Source organism: Rhopilema esculentum, chromosome 3 (assembly GCF_057945365.1).
Source record: "Rhopilema esculentum isolate cy_ngs chromosome 3, ASM5794536v1, whole genome shotgun sequence".
Lineage (NCBI taxonomy): Eukaryota > Metazoa > Cnidaria > Scyphozoa > Rhizostomeae > Rhizostomatidae > Rhopilema > Rhopilema esculentum.
This window is the reverse complement of record NC_142817.1, coordinates 6980289-6998381: the sequence shown is the minus strand read 5'-3', so window position 1 is coordinate 6998381 and position 18093 is coordinate 6980289. Positions and strand designations below refer to the sequence as shown.

Genomic DNA, 18093 nt, shown 5'->3' with positions numbered 1-18093 from the left:
CCATTTTTGCACTTGGTTTAGCCCATTTTGCACCGTTTGGATATACTATCTGGTGTGCTAAAAGATCAGATTGCTCCTATCTTAAAATATTTTCAAAATATGTTTATCATTGAACTGTGACAAGGATTTTCAAATTAAGTTTTGTCGTCACACTGTTATCATAGGCAAAACAATATGAAGTTACGGTTTGTTAAATCACATTGCAAAAAAGGTTAAATCATTTATGCAAATCACTTTCAGTGATACATAAGTGCATGGAACACAAACTGACGATCATAAAAACATAACAAAAATAATGAATTAATAATTCTTAATTTTCGTAGGTTTCTATCGATCTCAGTTCTATGACATCATCAAAATCGGAGGTCGACAAAGTGCTTCAAGAATCTCGTAATAGCAATGAGGCACTCAATAAGGATCTTGCGAAGGCTAATACTGATTTGCAGGAGTTGAAAGCTCTGCATAAGAAAGAATCTGAAGAATTAAAGGGAAAGATTGAACAGGTAAGTCAGCTTTAAGTGATTTTGATACAAGAGACTTACAAAATGTGGATCTTGACAGGTCAGATAAAAGTGAGTCTTCTATACGACCTTAAAGGGTGTGCTTGTTAGAGGGAGAGTCCCCGGCAAACAGCATGAGAAGTTATGGTGTTTATTTCTTCTTCTTTGCTATCTTAGCCTCCCAGTGTGTTGCCATCTGGTACTAATTCGCTGTTCGCTTGACAATATTGGTACTCGATGGCAAGCGAACCCTGCTTCATTTATCCCTCTGCTTAAATGCTCTTACGACTGGACTCCTTTTTGTTATGTGCCTAGACCAAATATGACGTAACTGCTAAAGATTAAGGGAGTAGAATTTTGGTTTATGTACTTAAAAATATGGATTATAGCATATGAATTGTGTATGATAAGAACTGTGTATGAAGGTTTTGCGTGTTTGGCACTATTGTATTTGGCCCATTGGTTAAATATCTACCACCAGTTTGATATGAGTATTCAGGTAGTAAAATCACGTGGTCAACCAGGACAATAGGTCTTTATGAAATTGTATGTAGCCATGCTAATGAAAAGTATGTTCGTTTTATGAAATTGAGTACGACTCCTTATTCTGTTACTTTTTTGCATTGATAAGATGTAATTAGATATGCTGTTCATTTTTTTATTCGAAAAAGCAATCTGAATCTATTTATTTTTTCTGTAGTTGAATGTCGCTCTTGGGGAAAAGGAGACTTTGCTACAAAAAGAGGGTGGTGAAAAAAAGAATCTTGAAATTAGTTTGGCAAAAACAGAAGCTGAACTAAACGCAAAGATAGCAATAGGAGACAAGGACATAGCTGTACTTAAAGCGAAAATAGAAGAAGTATGTTTGAGTATTGTGTATCTATTAAAGTTTGTTTCTTTATAAAATCGTCTTTTATGTTAAAGGCCTTTTTGTAAATTTGAACTTTATTCGTTCATATATATATTTATGAAAATTACTTTTACGGGTCTGGCATAAAGTGTTTGATACCATATAGGCAGAGCCGACATGCTATTTTGTGTATAGAACAGAACGGTTCTAAGTTGCTACGCTGAGTGAGCTTCACGCTTAATGCGATCATTAGGCAACAGTTGATGTTAAATGATATTTATGATATAATTTTGATCTTCGTAAGATTTTTATTTCGAACATTAATTGCTTTTATTTTTTCATAATTTCTGTCGTTTTTGTTACATAGGATATTTTCAAAATTATTTTGTTTAGAACTATTTGACCAATATTTACCCTTTGGTGTATAGAACAGGACGGTTCTAAGTTTTAACTCCGAGTTTACGCTTGATGTAATCACCAGGGAGGTTTTTATGACACCGAACCATGTTTTCCATAGGATACCAAAGAACGCGAGAAAATGGATAAAGAATTCGCTGATCTACGAGAAAATGAGGTAAAATGCCTTGTTTAGTACTGTTGTTTATTCTTTAACATTCCTTCCTCATTTGCGATTGTTTTCTTTTGTTATCTACCTTTTTCTTTCGTTGTGTTATCTACCATTTGCTGTTCCCCCTTCATCGTCCCTCTCTATTTCCCTTCTCCACATAAAAGAGCAACCAACTCTATTCTTAGTTGTTTACAAACTTTACAATCGATTGCTGTATGTTTTTACAGGTTTTGCATCCGTTTTAAACATTTGTCTGTTATTTAGAGATGTCAGTTATACGGGGATCTCCATTAATAGAGTTTCACTTTTTTACAAGATAAACATTTCTAAGTTGTGTGGAAACATTCTTTTGAATATTAAATTGCTTTTAAATATAAATTACATTTATATAATTGTGGTATTGTTTATTATATTTTTGCAGGCATCGTTAAAAACCAAAGTCCAAAGCATTGAAATAGAGTTTCAAAGCCAAAAAGATGAGCTCAATCAACGAATAATGGCTTTGAAGACGAAATCTGAAGGAACTGAGGTATTTATCTATATTCTGGAGATAAACCAGGACCAGTTCTTTTCAGGAAACGTCAAGTAGCTCAGTGTCGTCGTCAACTAAATGATAAATGCATGTGTTTCAAGGAAACTTAAGGCATGTAATTTCGGATTTCTATGCTCATACAATCAATTGGGTGAAACAGCAGCTCATTTTCTTTCTTTGAAAGTGACTCAAAATGACTCAAAATTTTTGCTTTTTTCAAAGCCACTTTTTCTTTACATATACCAACTGAAATATGCTGACGGAATTGCTGCGATGATCTTTCTACAAATTTCCTCTTGGAATATTTTCCAACGAAATCTTTTTTTGTTAACGTTGTAAGTAAACTTGTTCTTTTTTGAAAATGAAGTCAAATTCCCTTAAGACAAGAGTAGTTACAGAAGATTTCCCGATGGGATAAAAAACTGTTTGACGGCAAATCGGGCATCCTAGAGCAAATGCAGCTGGCGAAAGGTCTTTTATCCTCTTGTTCTCTAAGGAATATCTTGAAACTCTAAGGAATTCCTGACGAATAGTGCTTTAGTGTGACATTTTTCCGCTTTTTCGTGCTATTTTCAAAGTTTCAAAATCTTTTTTTTGTAGGCCCAACTGAAGACTGAATTGCAGGCGAAAGAAATGGAAATGAAAACTTCAAAAGAGTCTTCAAAAAACCAAATTGAAGAGCTAAAGAAATCATTTGCTGAGAAGGAGGTACATAATAGTTTGTCACCTGCTTCTAATAAGTTGCTGTATTTTTCAGAGCTAAATAGCGCTATTTAGTACTATTTCATGATGTATTTTATAGATTTTAGTGATTTAGAAAATTTTTGATTTCGATCAGCAACCGGATATAAACTTCCGCTTAGTTTTTTGGTAATCATCCCTACGTTTATACTGTGTGGATCAGTGCTGTTACCAAATTCTAAGCGAAAAGCCATTATTAAATTGATAATATATATTCTAATTTATACTCAGCAAGCTCTTATAGCTCTCCTATCATTGCATCTGTTGATATTCTTGGGAGGTTTTTTATCTGTATGTTAAAAAGTATTTGATTATTTAAAATGAAAGAGTTATTGGATATGGATTAGAAAATGTACAAAGGCTGGTATACTTTGCAATAGAACAAATACTGATAGCTCATGGAAAAACCTTGAACTAATTTGGCAGAAACAGAGACATGCTATTTTTAACTCAAATATTTATCAGGGGGGGGGGGGGGGACGTTCCCTTTATCAACTTTTTAATCGCATCGATCAAAATTAGAATATAAGAAAATCAGAGACATTGTGAAATGACGATGTTTAAGATCTTTACAGGATTTTAGGGTCTAATATAGAAAACATCTTGGAAAACTTCATCAGTATATATAGCTAAGATCTTTTGTTATTTTCTGTGGCATCGTGTCTTGTTTGAATTTTTTTTACATTATTAGGTGAAATTTAAAGAAGATTTGAAGCTGAAAGATGGAGAGCTTTTCTTCATTTCTGAATCAACAAAGGAAACCATCGCAGGTTATGAAAAATCACTGGAAATGCTTGAGGTATGTCATTGCAAATGGAGCTATTTTCTCATTGGGTTTTGTAGAAACACGGTTATGCAACCCATTGTGAATTGACACACCTCCCAATAACGAACACGTCCCCAAAAATATTTTCCTTCAGAAATTTTGATGCAGTCGTCTGAAATCTGTGCAGAAGACTTCCAATTAACCCGACTCCATAGGTTTTTTGTTGTTGTTCAATTTTTAGCTAGACCAAGGCATGGGCAAAGCTTGGTGAATAAAATACACCTTCTAGATTGATTCCTTGTATTTGTATTTGTATTTGTATTTGTTGCTACCTAGCATCCAAAGGTAGTTTTTAGGACACTGAGAAGCTATGCTTATCGAGCAGTGTCCTGGTCCTTCCTCACGATGTGACCACACCTCGTTTTTCCTATGCCTGGAATTACAGAGAGCTGGCGACTCTCCTCACTCTGGGTGAAAGTTTGGTCATGGCAGGGACTCGAACCACGGACCTTGGGTCTGTAGTCAGCGCCTCTAGCAACTGAGCCATCCTCGCACCTTTATTAATTCTTTTAAACCAGTTTTGCAAATGTTTTGTAATAGTGGCCTTTTGGAAATAGTTGTGGACAAGTAAGATCTTCATTCCAATGGTTTAGAAAGGTTAGGTGTACAAACTTCCAAGCATTGAAAAGAAAAATAAAGAAGTAGGCAAATAAAAAAGTAGGCAAAAATGAATTAATCTAGATACAGCCATCTTTTTCTCAGCCAAACATCTTTGTTTCTATGGTTCTTTATTATTACCTTTAAATGACAAATATGCTTGATACTGTTGTGAATTCATCTAGTCTGTACATAGTCAATAATTTAATGCGATGTTTTATTGCAAAACGTGTATCCATAAGTTGAGAAGTACCTATAGTTACCTATAGGTACCCCAAGCATAACTGCATTTAATTTTGTTGCAGGGCACACTTAAAGATGAACAGCAAAAGTCAGAACAGCTCCAGCTCAAGGTTATTTGATATTTCAATTTGATACTACCAAGCTTCCGAGAGTCGTTTTAGGACACTAAAAAGCGCTCCTTATCGAGCAGGATCCTGGGTCAGTCTCTCGAAGTGACCACACCTCGTGATTTCCAAGCCTATGGTAACAGAGGGCTATCGTAAAAGTTTGATTATGGCAGGAACTCGAACTAAAGGCCTTTGGGGCAGTAGTTCGGGGCCCCAACCCCTGGGCGATCCTTACAGCTATTTTTTGATATGGGCTTTTTTCAAAGAGCGATCAAGCGCTATTCGTTATATCGGTTTTGAGGGCATCACAAAAATTTGTATTACTAGGCTTAAAGATTTTGTTAATGTGTACACAGTCACCGTGAAGTTGCTATAATCGATGATGAAAAAAGTTTCAAACTAAGCAAAAGCCCACACTGTAGCACTAAAAGAAACGAGATTCAAGGCAGGATGTTTTGTGTCCTAAAAAAAGCCAAATTATTTATTTAGAAGCTAAACTTCATGTCTTCCGAGATTGTAAGGTACCGAAGTTTGGAAGTATTACTGGGCCTGAAACATTCTTATAAAGAGAGTCCCCTACCGATGTGAATATATATTGTAGAATAAAACTTATCTATATATTCTACGATATTTATTATTTAAACGTGCAATAATACAAGATTCACCTCTCTAAATAGCTATTAAAGCATAGCAATCTAAATAGCATTTATTCAATAGTCAATAATATCATCTGCTGGTTAATAGCACGATGCTCTAAGATTCCTGTATACAAGATATTATTTTCCCGTTGACAATCATATCATTGCGTCATAGCACACATACAGGAGAGCGATAAACATTGCCTCATTTACGTCAATCTCTTTTCATTGTCTAGCCGCTATTTGCTGTGGGAAATTCCCCAGCCGCTAGACAAGCTCGGCACTTCTGTAATTGATTGAAATGAATTAAAGCAGTGAATATTAATGATAAACAAAAGCCCAATTCCACCGGGCTTTTTCTCGAATTTTTGTCTAATTAGACCGAAGATACATTCTATAGTTGTTTTTATACTACGCTAGTGTCCAGGATATATTGATCGTCTTGCCTCAAGGCCTTTAGGTGGGATGAAATTATCATCAATATAGAGTGTTTCAAGATGACACAATGCCATTAACAGTTTTATTATTGTAATTATGATTCCTTCCCTTGTGCTTAGGGCCTAACCGAGTTTTTCACATAACATTACCAAGTTTCACAATGTTTTATTTTTGCGTTTACTTGTTTCCTTCTACATTGTACTTATTTCATTGCAGTTGTGTATTTTATTATTTCATGTACCGGTATGTTAGCCCTTATATTAGTTGCCGGTCAATTGTATTCGGTTGCTACCCATCCCGGTAATAATTGGGGTGTTGGGTATTGGTTGGGAATGGGAATGTACCAAAGAATAATTATATCGAATTTCTGAATATTGTTTACAGTACGAGTATTTCTTGAACTATAAAGGGCAGTATAGATGTCCTTTTTAAGGCCCTGTGGGCAATGTATCTGATTCGTCTTCTACGGGATCTCTTTTGATACAAGATCAGTTCACACAAAAACCTATGAAACCAACAGGCACCGTATCGGTTTTTTGGAGCAAAGTCACTCTGCTTTGAATGTAGTATGGAGCGTATCGGATCTCTTCCTGACTCATGCAAACGCATTAATTCGGTTGTTGCACTCTAGCCTCCTTTTAAACTCAGAAAGTTAGTAAATGGCTTTGCAAACATGATACGCAATTTTGAACGTATCGTGGCTGCAAAAAAAGATTCCGTGTTGTGAGTAAAGCCGTGATTTTTATATTAGATTTTTTCAAAGAATCCTATGTGCGATGAATCTGGTACGCAATTAGTCCGGTTTATACTGAATCCGGTAGGCTATGAATCCAGTACGCAATTTATCCGGTATAGTGTTAACAGTGCCTAAAGCTACATTTTAAATATTTGCTGGGATCTAAGCAAATCCTATGCAGATGACTCTAGACCTTTTTTGTTTCAAACCCCTTTTTTAAACTGCAGATAAACAAAATCGAGGAGGAAAAAACTGGAATATTGGCAAGCCTTGAACAAAAGGATGCTACATTGCATGATGCTCAAAGAAAACTTGAGGTAGGTTCCAGTATAAAAGTGGCTTATACACGAATCAAGCCTTTGTGCTTTCAGTGAAGGCCCATACCTTGGCGAAGTATGCGTTTCCCCCTGAATATGGTAGTTAAAATTGAAACTTAGAGAAAAGGGGATAGCCTACGATTTTATACTAATTTTTAAGTTGTCATCGTTCAAACAGGCACATTCAATTTTTCAGGAATTTGAAATAAAAATTGGCCTTTATTTTCCTTCTTTGGTTTGTCATATCTTTTCTGAATCTTGACTCTTCGTGTTTTTTGTCTTTTAATTCTGGATGTTTGGTCTACCGATTATTTTCAGGTTATTCACATGAATGTTAATCTTAAAAACTTAATCTGCAAGGTATCATATAGATTTTGCTTTTTTGTAGGTTGCAGAAGCAGAGCTGAAAAAGAAATGCGAAAGCTGTAAAAATTATGAAATCCAGCTTTGCAGATTCCAAGAAACCCATAAAGTATGCTGCTTATTTTCATAATGCAACATACCTTCTCGAAAATTTGGTGACCAAGGGATGAAGAAAGTTTTCTTTTCAGTGACGGTGGAATGTTTTTAGGCCCTAAATTGCTAGGCAAATATTAATATGGTTGAATAAGGTAAAGCACTGTTACCCTCGGGAATTATTTATGTTATTTTGAGGTATTCCATACGTTGATATGGGGATTTTAAAAAGTTGTGAAAAAATATATCCAGTTTAGAACCATAGTTAACAACAATAGAAGCTTAAAGCAACACCAAGCACACGCACCAGGGACTTATGCTGTGACTAATATTGTTTGAAAAATGGTATAACAAAATTATGCTTTTGTATTATAGGAACAAATCAACACTGTTGCAACTCTAGAGGAACAAATAAAGAATCTCAGTGCAGACTTGAAGGTATATTTGCCAATGCTTTTATTTTAGTCAGTACTATTGGTTGAAAAACAAGTTAAATCCAAGGGTTTTTATTCTAATTAGAGTAAGCGTTTATTCGATCACAATCAAAGAAGGCTTTTAAAGAGGAATTTAAAAGCTGACAACTCAAGCCCTTACATTTTTGTGAAAACACGCTCCAAACAGTGGATATTAAGACATAAAAGAATGAGCGATAGAATAGTCCAGATTTTTTTTATAAATTTTCAGTTGGTTTTATTTGTTTATGGTCCAATCTTTACACATTATTGCTTTCCTGTTTTTTATAGACACAGTTTATCAGTCTAACTTCTGCAGAAGCTAGCGTACCATAATCACCAACTACGTGTTCTTTGCAGGCCTCAAAAGAAACACGCACAGGATTAGAAGCCGAATTTGAGAAGCATAAACAGAGTGCTAATGAAAATGATGAAAGTCTGAGAAAAGAATTAGAACAATCAAAGGAGGTGAAAAAATAATTTTGCTCGAAGAAATCTTTTTTTCTTGTTATGCTTCATACTTTGTCCAGTTTTCAAATTCTGCATGATTTCGTTACTGATGATATAAGCTAGTTATTTGATCAAAGTAAAAGCTGAAAGGAATTTGCCAGATTTGCCTTAACTTGTTTTAAGATTATAACATCTCTTCTTTCAAGACTTAAGTAAAGAAACTTGACCTAACCTTTCATATCTTCCAAGCTTCATTCAATTCCTTTGATAGATCTTTGCGATTGCCCCCAACTGGCCTTTCCCTTACACAGCCAATTGAAAAAGAATGTAATTTACTGAAAAATATTATTAACCTCGAATTTTATTGCCCTCGGCATTGATTTGGTTACCAGGATAATCACAAAGGTGTTTTTTCGACATGAATTGGTATTTTAATTAACCTGATTTTGAAATATGACTTGGTTTTGAGAGTGTTTTTAGAGGTCACTCTGTGAGTAAAAGCACCTTTAAGTCTTTTTTAGCCTTTATCTTTGAGAGTGCACCTGTTTGAGCGATATGTGGAAGCTCAAATGCACAGCTCAATTGCACAACTGCTGTTAACAAATATCTAGGATAAGAAGTGTACCAGAAAGTGTACTGCAAGAAAGTTTAACATTTAGCTCAGGAATTTACTAGACGAAGTTTATATCATCGAGCACTGTCCCATTTGTTTATTTATATTTTGATGTCATGTTGTTTCTTAGCAAAATTAATTGCGAGATTAAGCTGACTAAGCGTTTTTTGCGAGAGAAAGCTTTCCAGCGGTTTATCTAGATAAATTCAGTTTATTTGAGTTTGTTCTGTCGTTTGTTTTGACAGGTGAATGCTGTTCTTGATGCAAGAGTGCTTGAGCTGGATGACGAGCTAAAGGAGGCATACAATAAATATGACAATGCTAAAACCGAAGTGGTAATGATTAGTAGCATTGATATAGTTGCAAAAAAACTAAAATAAACCTTACCACACCATACCATGCCATGCCTTACCATACCATACCATACCATACCATACCATACCATACCATACCATACCATACCATACCATACCATACCATACCATACCATACCATACCATACCTTACCATACCATGCCATGCAATACCATACCATACCATACCATACCATACCATACCATACCATACCATACCATACCATACCATATCATACCTTACCATACCATGCCATGCAATACCATACCATACCATACCATACCATACCATACCATACCATACCATACCATACCATACCATACCATACCATACCATACCATACCATACCATGCCATGCCATGTCATGCCTTGCCTTGCCTTGCCTTGCCTTACGATGCCATATTTTTGTTACAAAGCTACGCCATTCGGCAAAGAAATTAAACATAGCATGTTTCGAATATTGTATGTTTGAATCAAATATCTCCTCTCTAATCACAGAAAAAGTAATTTTTATGTTTATTTTCTGTGTAACCTTCGATTATCAAAAAGTAAGAAGACTTATTTACATTCAAGGCCACTTTGTCAACTGACCTTGCAGCAAGGGAAGAGCATGAAGCAAAACTCAGGGAAGAAAAGTAAGCTCAATCGCATGCTTTTGTAAATTATCCTTTGAATTATACTTGTACTAAAATGATAATTATTATGCAAATGTTTCCTCAATTTATCTTTTGGAGCTTTAAAGGTTTCCAAGTTTACATTTTTACTTGTGTATTTTGTTGTTTTACCTCTGTTTATAACTTTTCATTCCAGTTTGTTATTGGAAAAAGAAATCGAGGAGTTAAAAGCTGCAGAAGAGAATTTCAAAAATCAAGCTGAGAAGGTAATCAAAACTTTATATCAGATGCTGTCTTTTATGGAGTGAGATTCTAGTTTCGTTGAGGAGACTTAAGAAACAACGAGGTAGAAGTTGCATCGGATCCGAAGATAAACAAGTCAGTCAGTCAGTTGAGTTTAATGTCCAAAATCAGCCTTTAAACATGTTAAGAGTTTTTTTGCCTAACTTAAGGGAGGTTTTTACGAGGCCGAATCTCATATGCCACACTTCCATTTGGGACTTCTTCATATGCCATACATTTGAGATCTTTTCACATACGATTTCTCTATCTGAATCTGACCGGTATCCTGAACAAATCCCAGCAGCATTTCTTTTTGTCTTCTTGAGCCTCCTTGTACGATACATAGCGGGTAGGAGGCATACATTGTGTACAGGTACATTGATTCATAACTATATCTGTTTAATGACGATACGGGGGTTGAGGATGGGGTAAATGCATTTTCCCTAACCAAAAAGTTTAGAAGAATAACCTTTCTGTTAAGCAAAATATATGACGAGAATGACTAGTAAGATATTTTCCTTTGCGCCTTCTTTCTTCCTAATGTTGCCAATTGTTTATCCTTCAGTACCCTGTGGAGTAGTTGAGAGCATTCGAATTGTGTGCTTAGGGTGGATTCGAATCAATAAACATTTTCTAGATGCTTTGCCAATCAGGCTAGCAAGCTGCGAGGCAGTTTTTAAGATATTCTGCCCTTTTTTGATATGCTGTTTTGCATATGGGGTTTTCTGTTTTTCAAAAGCCAAACAAATTGCGACAAGTCACGACTTACAATTCACGACATATTAATGACACCTTGCAGAATTACTTTCTTCGTTTGTTAAGTGTAAATTGCAGTGCATTTATTTTATCTTTATTGGAACGAAGTTTTTGGAATTTTCATAAACTCGGTGCACCCTTATTACCCAACAAGGAGATTTCCGCTGATACCTTAACTGCCTTTATCCCCTATACAAGCCACTGTGGCAAGGGCTACAAGAAAAGTAGACATCGATATGTTTATGCTTGTGATGGTAGATCTCAAATACCATGCGTAGCGTTGGCTTTTTTAAGTGAAAGATGTTATACTTCCCGGAATGACAAGCATGTTGGTTTCACTCCCGATTTCTCTCTGCAGCACGCAGAACCCAGATTACCAAACTGCCACTTGTATGTATAGTCATATTATGTCTGTCAATACACGTAAACATTTTTTATTCCAATAATTGCAGGAAAAAGAGGATGCAGATCAAAGAATAGCTGAAATTTTAAGACAGAAATCGGAAGACGAAGAAGAGTTCAATAAAATGAGAGATCTCCTAGAAAAGGTAATTTGTGGTGCATTGATCCGAGACAAAGTTGTAAATTGCTAATGTATCGTAAATATGGTATAAATCGTTTAGAAAGAGGGTACCCTACAAATAAAAAACCCAAAAAAAATAAACGGTGAGAGGGTTTATTTGGGCTAGGAAATAAGAAGTTCTGGACCCTGCAGATGATGTACCAGATTCTACATTGTTGTATAAATTTTGTACACATCTCAAGGTTCCAAGAATTGCAGTTTATTCGCAAAACTTTTTTCGACTTTTCATCAACACCTGCTCGTGACATAAAGACTTTGACTGGAGTGGTTTAAAGATCAAGTAGGAAAACCTGTGCGTTTTGTTGTAGAAAAAGACTTCTAGAAAAATTTGCTAAATGTCTCTGTTTGGTTTTTGTGAATATTAAACGTTTTTTGTGCTTCAAATATTTTTTGTGTCATGGGAGCTTTCAAATGTCCTGCTTTTTACTGGCGTCAAGTACTTTTTTATTCATACAATCATCATACTTAGGTGTTTCGGATTAAATGTCAAATTGTTTATTTTTGTTGCTTTCTGTACTTAGGAGAAGAAGGAAAGCGCTCGGACAAGAGAAACGATGGAAAAAATGCAGATTGTTCTCAAGGAAAGGATTGAATCGATACTAACCAAAGTGGTGAGTAAATAATTTGAAGGCTCGATGAATTAGCGGGACATTGGTGCAATTACATGAAAACTCATTATGTATTGAGTCAGAAACTTGAGAAAACTCGTTATGTGTTGAGGACATCAGTTTTGAGAGAATGGAAACTGAAAGACTTTAACTGATAAAAACTGACTGTGTAGGAAGGACATCAGTCAAATTTGAGAGCTGTCAGTCAAAAATCTGATAAAAACTGATCGTTTATTACAGGCTTTAATGGTTTATACAAAGATGAACGCGCGCATTTGCAAGGAACAAAAGACCTCTATATATATCAAGCGTAGTTTTCCATGGCAGAGCAGTATAACACTCTAAATTCAATCTAATCTAAAATTGTAAACTGCATAATCAAATGGTACAATTAAAGCGTCACCTTGCAGCTAACAACAGATATACACACAGAATAATCTACTGCTATCTTGAAAACATGGAATGTGGAATGTTGGAATACTGGAATGTTGGAATGTGTTTTCTAAAACCTTTATAACTCCATGCTAATAAGTACATTTGTATTTTATTCGGGTTCATCGGTACGAGATCTTAAAATGTAGGAAGGTACTACCATGCAGAGGCAAATCTTATATATTCACATTCCATATTCCATGTTTTCAAGATAACCATTTTTTGATCGCTTACCTCAACTCAAAACTTCAAAACTTAGCCAACTTCTCAGCTTGATCTTCAGTAGCCTAACAGGGGACCTATATGTGCAGAAAATCTATATGTGGGAATGTGAATTAAATTGATCACAAGGTTGCTGCAGGCTACTTTTTGCTATTCAGCCCAAGGCTATTAGAGAATATACGTACAGTATACTAGATAGAATAGAAGGTATGGATAGAGAGTAAAGTACTGTAGAGAGTAAAGAATGAAAATAAAGTACGGTAGAGATTAAAGAAACGTTCTTTTTTTAAAACTATTCATTTACAAAGGTTTTTACTTTTTTTAGCAAAACATCGAAAGAGAAAAGGAAGATCTATTAAAATCCAAGGAACAATCTGAGACAAGATTAAATATGGAAATTAAATCGCTAACTGAGAATATTAATAGGAGCAGACAGGAAATTGAAAATAGGAATAAAAAAATCGAGGAATTCAATCAACAAATGTCAAATATACAAAAAGAGAAAGATGATCTTCGAGGCGATGTGGCAGGTGATACAAATTTTATTTTTCATTCAATCGCGACTCTTGAAGGCATTGAGTCATGATAAATTGGCCTTCCCTTCAGGGAGTCATTTTTGATCGACGTGATTGCTGCAGCTTCATGTGATATGGGAATCTGTTGTTGACAACTTGCTGTTGATGGAAACTATTTTGTTAATCAATACGAGGTGAGTTCATGTGACCAGTTCCAGGTCAACCAATAGCATTGCAGCACGAAAATCACGACTCAGCAGATTTGGCCACGTTTGGTATGCCCTCTTTTTTATCATGACTCAATGCCTTTTAGTTATACAGAGTAGCAACGATTGGTTTCTATTTTTGTTTGATTTCTTCACTCATAAGTTAAGATTTTTTTATTCGATATTCATACATTTTTTATATCTTCAGTATTAAAAATTTTATATTATATGTCAATATTTATTTTAGTTCAAAGCAACCGAATGTTTTATAGGCTAATCATATCCCTCCAATATAGTATGCCTACATATTTGTTAGAATATTTTCTTTTCATAAACCTGTATGAATATTAGAGACTGTATCATATTGTTGGGTAACATTCCATGTTTCATTGCTTGTAATGTTTTATTGGTAGATATCACGTGGTATTATACTTCAGGCTAGCGTTACATAATGATAGCATCCACATGATTGCACCTTGTTTTGAGCAGTCAATACCTACTTTTATTGTAAAACACCTTTGAATGTCCTTATTCGAAACTAGCAGATTGTAGAGAAAATCATGGATAAACTACCTGCTACAGAAGATTGTAACAGTTAGACCTCACAAAAGCTACTGTTAACATTTCAGTTACCTAAGATTTTTATAAAAACTGTTTTGTAAGAAATTAATTGTTTATTTTTTACATTAATGAAACAATGTGACTCTATTTTTCTCAATTTTTTGCTTTGATTTTAGTTATGGAAGTACAAATTCAGAACATAAATGAAGACAAGAAAGCCCTTACTGAAAGGTGTGAGCTGAACATTTTATTTCCAAAGTATTTAAAAAGAGTGATACACGCATATGTAAATTAGACACTACACGGAAAAATCCTTATATGAAATGTTAATCTGAAACATGATTAAAACAAGTCTGTTTGCCTAACCTGGCTATTGAATTCACGCTATTGGGCGAACAGAGACAAGTGATTTAGCGAAGTCCTGTAGCATATAATTGATTTCAACAAATTTCCATTGAGGCCTACTCGCAAAATAAGGGATGATGCATTCATATAATGTTTGCTTGATGGGTAAAGAGAATTGTAATCGCAATTTATAAAGTTATCGTTTTGGTGATTGGTCATTTAGTCAACTTTTTTCTATGATTTTTCGGTTGATGTTTTCAACTGTTGCTCCTTCCATGAAGGGTTCTTCAGAGTGAAGATGCCCACAAAAGAACGAAAGAGAGGCTTTCAGATACAAATAGGAGGCTAGAGCAATCGCTTGCCGCACTCCAAGAGTTGGGTCAGGAGAACCAATCAATCCAGGTTTGTGTTTTAAAGCTATAATAATAGTTAATCTTCTTCATTAATCATCAATATCATCATTTTAATCATAATGATCATGATCGTTTTTGTAACTATAAACCATTATATTTATCCTCTTCATCAATCATCTCTATCATCATAGTAATCGTTATGATCAGAATCGTGATCAGGATCATGATTATCCACCATTACCATTAATCCTCTTCACCAATCATCTCTATCATCATAGTAATCATCATGATTAAGATCATCATTAGGATCATTATCATGGTTATCCACCATTACCATTAATCCTCTTCACCAATCATCTCTATCATCATAGTAATCATCATGATTAAGATCATCATTAGGATCATTATCATGGTTATCCACTATGACCATTAATTCTCTTCACCAATCATCTTTATCATCATAGTAATCATCATGATTAAGATCATCATTAGGATCATTATCATGGTTATCCACTATGACCATTAATTCTCTTCACCAATCATCTTTATCATCATAGTAATCATCATGATTAAGATCATCATTAGGATCATTATCATGGTTATCCACTATGACCATTAATTCTCTTCACCAATCATCTTTATCATCATAGTAATCATCATGATCAGGATCGTGATCAGGTTCGTTATCATGATTATCAACTATGATTATCAATCCTCTTAGTCAATCAACATCATCAATCACTACCGCTGTCACTATCATAATCATGATCAACACTATCACCCTCAATATCATTTGCATCGTATTCTTAGTGACAATCACCATTATCGTCTTCATTCATCATTGTCATTCGCTATATAATCGCATAATCACATTCCACCGTGACTCATTTTTCTATTTATTTAGATGCAGCAAAATTTCAAGCTCAGTCGCCAGTGGGAGGATGACAATCTGGCTAAGAACTGCAAAACATGTGACAAACTATTTAGCTTGACTGTGCGAAAGGTATATTTATTCAGTTGTATAATCACAGCTTTACCCATGAGTCCATTTGCTATAGTTTTATTGTCATTGCATAATGGCTGATTTCGAAATCATGCGAACGTGTTCATTGTTATCTGCAAAATGTATTTCAGCGACATTTCGTGTCACGCAGTCACAGAATAGTTGAATACCAATATCATTAGACGATTTTGAAGAAAAAGTTTTGAAATTTCTCCATTGATTGGGTGACCATTATAGTTTTGGGTCCATTTCTATTTAATGACAGTGATTGGACGGTCCTTCAGTTTGATTACAATGAATAATTATCACAGCAGGTATTGAATGATCGATTAATTAAACAATGTGCTTTTAGGCAAAAACTAGCGGTTTTGTTGCACAATCTACAATATATTTCGATTATGAGAAATGTGACACTGCAATATGGCTTTTAATTATTTATAATGGCAATTAAGCCTAACAAACAGACCAAGATGAAATTAAATCATTTTTCATCTCGTTTGATTTTCGTTAGGATGTACTTCTCGGTAAATGTGTGAATGGGTCGGAGAGATATGCCCGTTGGATTCGGTTTCCTAGTCTACTTGAGACGACCTTTTACTGGGACCATCATACTACTTTGAGCGGAAATTAGATGGAATTGTAAATGCAAGCAATTACGCTACATAGGGGAAAGAGACCCACATCGTAGCCCTTCCACGTGAAAAAATTTTAAGTACTGTGGAGTATGTAATAAATAGGATGGGTGGAAAAGTTTCCAAATGATTTTATACGGGGTGAATGGCTGGGTCTGGATTAAGGTTGAGCGGCTGAATAAGGAATAACATGGGGGAGCAGTTCATTCCGGACTCGAGAGAAACCGTATTAGAGCTTTGCTAATAGCGAAATAATTTTATTTATTGTCCGTATGCAAAGAAGGATGCTCATTTCTGGCATCCTTTGTTGCATTTTAGGCCCCCTTTTGCTTTTGAGAGGCAGAGACAACCGAGCTCTCATTTTACATCACAATGCGCAATTTCGAGCAGGTTTGCTCATTCGAGTAAATACGGCATGTAACAAAGTAGTGTAGGCTTAGAGTTTCAAAGCATATTACCCTGGGTAGACAAGTGATGCCTTCATATTTAGGGAACGCCCTAGTCTGCTTTTGTTGATTATGCGAATTACCGTCTTCAATTACGTGTTCTCTGTACTGGCTATCTCTTCTTCGTAGCTGTTATGCTCATTCCTTTTGATATTTCAAAACTATTTTTGGCTTGTTTTTGCTTCGATATGCAGTTCAATAATATTTTCGTTTTACTTTGTTTCAGCATCATTGTCGGCATTGTGGGTAATGTATTCAGTCAATACTTTGTTTGTATCAAGTATCTGAAATGTAAACACTGTATTCCACAGTTTGTATATCTTAGTGGGTTTGATAAAGGATTATCCCGTATTGAATATATTTATGAACTTCTTGGTAGCCAATACTATGATGTTGCTAGTGGCTGCAATTACTACCAACTATTTGCATTTCTAGATTCGCCTCTTTCTAACATGTCTCACAATCACTTTGAGTCGAAAACAAAGTCCAGTTCTTCATCAGTATAGGAAAACTTACGCACAGGCCTAGTAGAGCTTCTTACTGAACTATAAAATGTGTGTCTTTTTGATTGGTTGATTGTGCATTAAATACGTCATTTTAGCCAATAGGATTTATTCTAGAGCTTGTGGTAAAAATCGCGTGCTAGAACGTGAAATCTTCTCAGTTGCCAGCAAATATTGTTTTTCACAATTCACCGCGAGCTTCGTTAAATTTTAATCTCGAATTATTTGATTTCTGTTGATGTTTTTTGTTTTTATCATGTCTGTTACGAATTGCCAATATCTTTTGCGCAAAAACAATGATTTGTGCAGAGTGAAAAGAATATCGAAAAAGATTTAAAAGGGAAATTCTATGAAATAAAAAGAAAGGAAGGGTGTGAGAATTTTAATCATTCAGTGGGCCTAAATTCTGTAAAAAAAAGGATTAAATGGAAGATTTGAAGAAGGAAGGTTTAAATTCTTTCCTAGTGTGTTCCTAAAGTTCCCTTTACTCTTTTGATACGATTTTTGAGATTAAACGCGTGTTTCACACAACGGTTAAAATTTCTGCCTGTTCTTGTTCTTTTTGCTACCGTTGTTACTAAAATTCATCCTCTGTAGGCAGTGAAAGGTCTACG

At 35.0% G+C, this 18093-nt stretch overlaps 1 protein-coding gene across 1 annotated transcript in view; it reads left to right on the top strand.

Moving 5' to 3' along the window:
* The window catches only part of LOC135692409 (uncharacterized), a 35704-nt gene that overhangs the window by 12699 nt on the left and 4912 nt on the right, over positions 1-18093 (top strand). Inside the window, exons 18-38 of the mRNA XM_065210507.2 lie at positions 324-503; positions 1201-1359; positions 1868-1924; positions 2340-2447; positions 3051-3158; positions 3883-3990; positions 4920-4967; positions 7004-7093; positions 7482-7565; positions 7925-7987; positions 8362-8469; positions 9310-9399; positions 9992-10053; positions 10229-10298; positions 11523-11618; positions 12175-12264; positions 13241-13445; positions 14374-14428; positions 14824-14944; positions 15800-15898; positions 17203-17222. Coding sequence (XP_065066579.2) covers positions 324-503; positions 1201-1359; positions 1868-1924; positions 2340-2447; positions 3051-3158; positions 3883-3990; positions 4920-4967; positions 7004-7093; positions 7482-7565; positions 7925-7987; positions 8362-8469; positions 9310-9399; positions 9992-10053; positions 10229-10298; positions 11523-11618; positions 12175-12264; positions 13241-13445; positions 14374-14428; positions 14824-14944; positions 15800-15898; positions 17203-17222 — 2021 coding nt within the window. The remainder of the gene's footprint in view (positions 1-323; positions 504-1200; positions 1360-1867; positions 1925-2339; positions 2448-3050; positions 3159-3882; positions 3991-4919; positions 4968-7003; positions 7094-7481; positions 7566-7924; positions 7988-8361; positions 8470-9309; positions 9400-9991; positions 10054-10228; positions 10299-11522; positions 11619-12174; positions 12265-13240; positions 13446-14373; positions 14429-14823; positions 14945-15799; positions 15899-17202; positions 17223-18093) is intronic.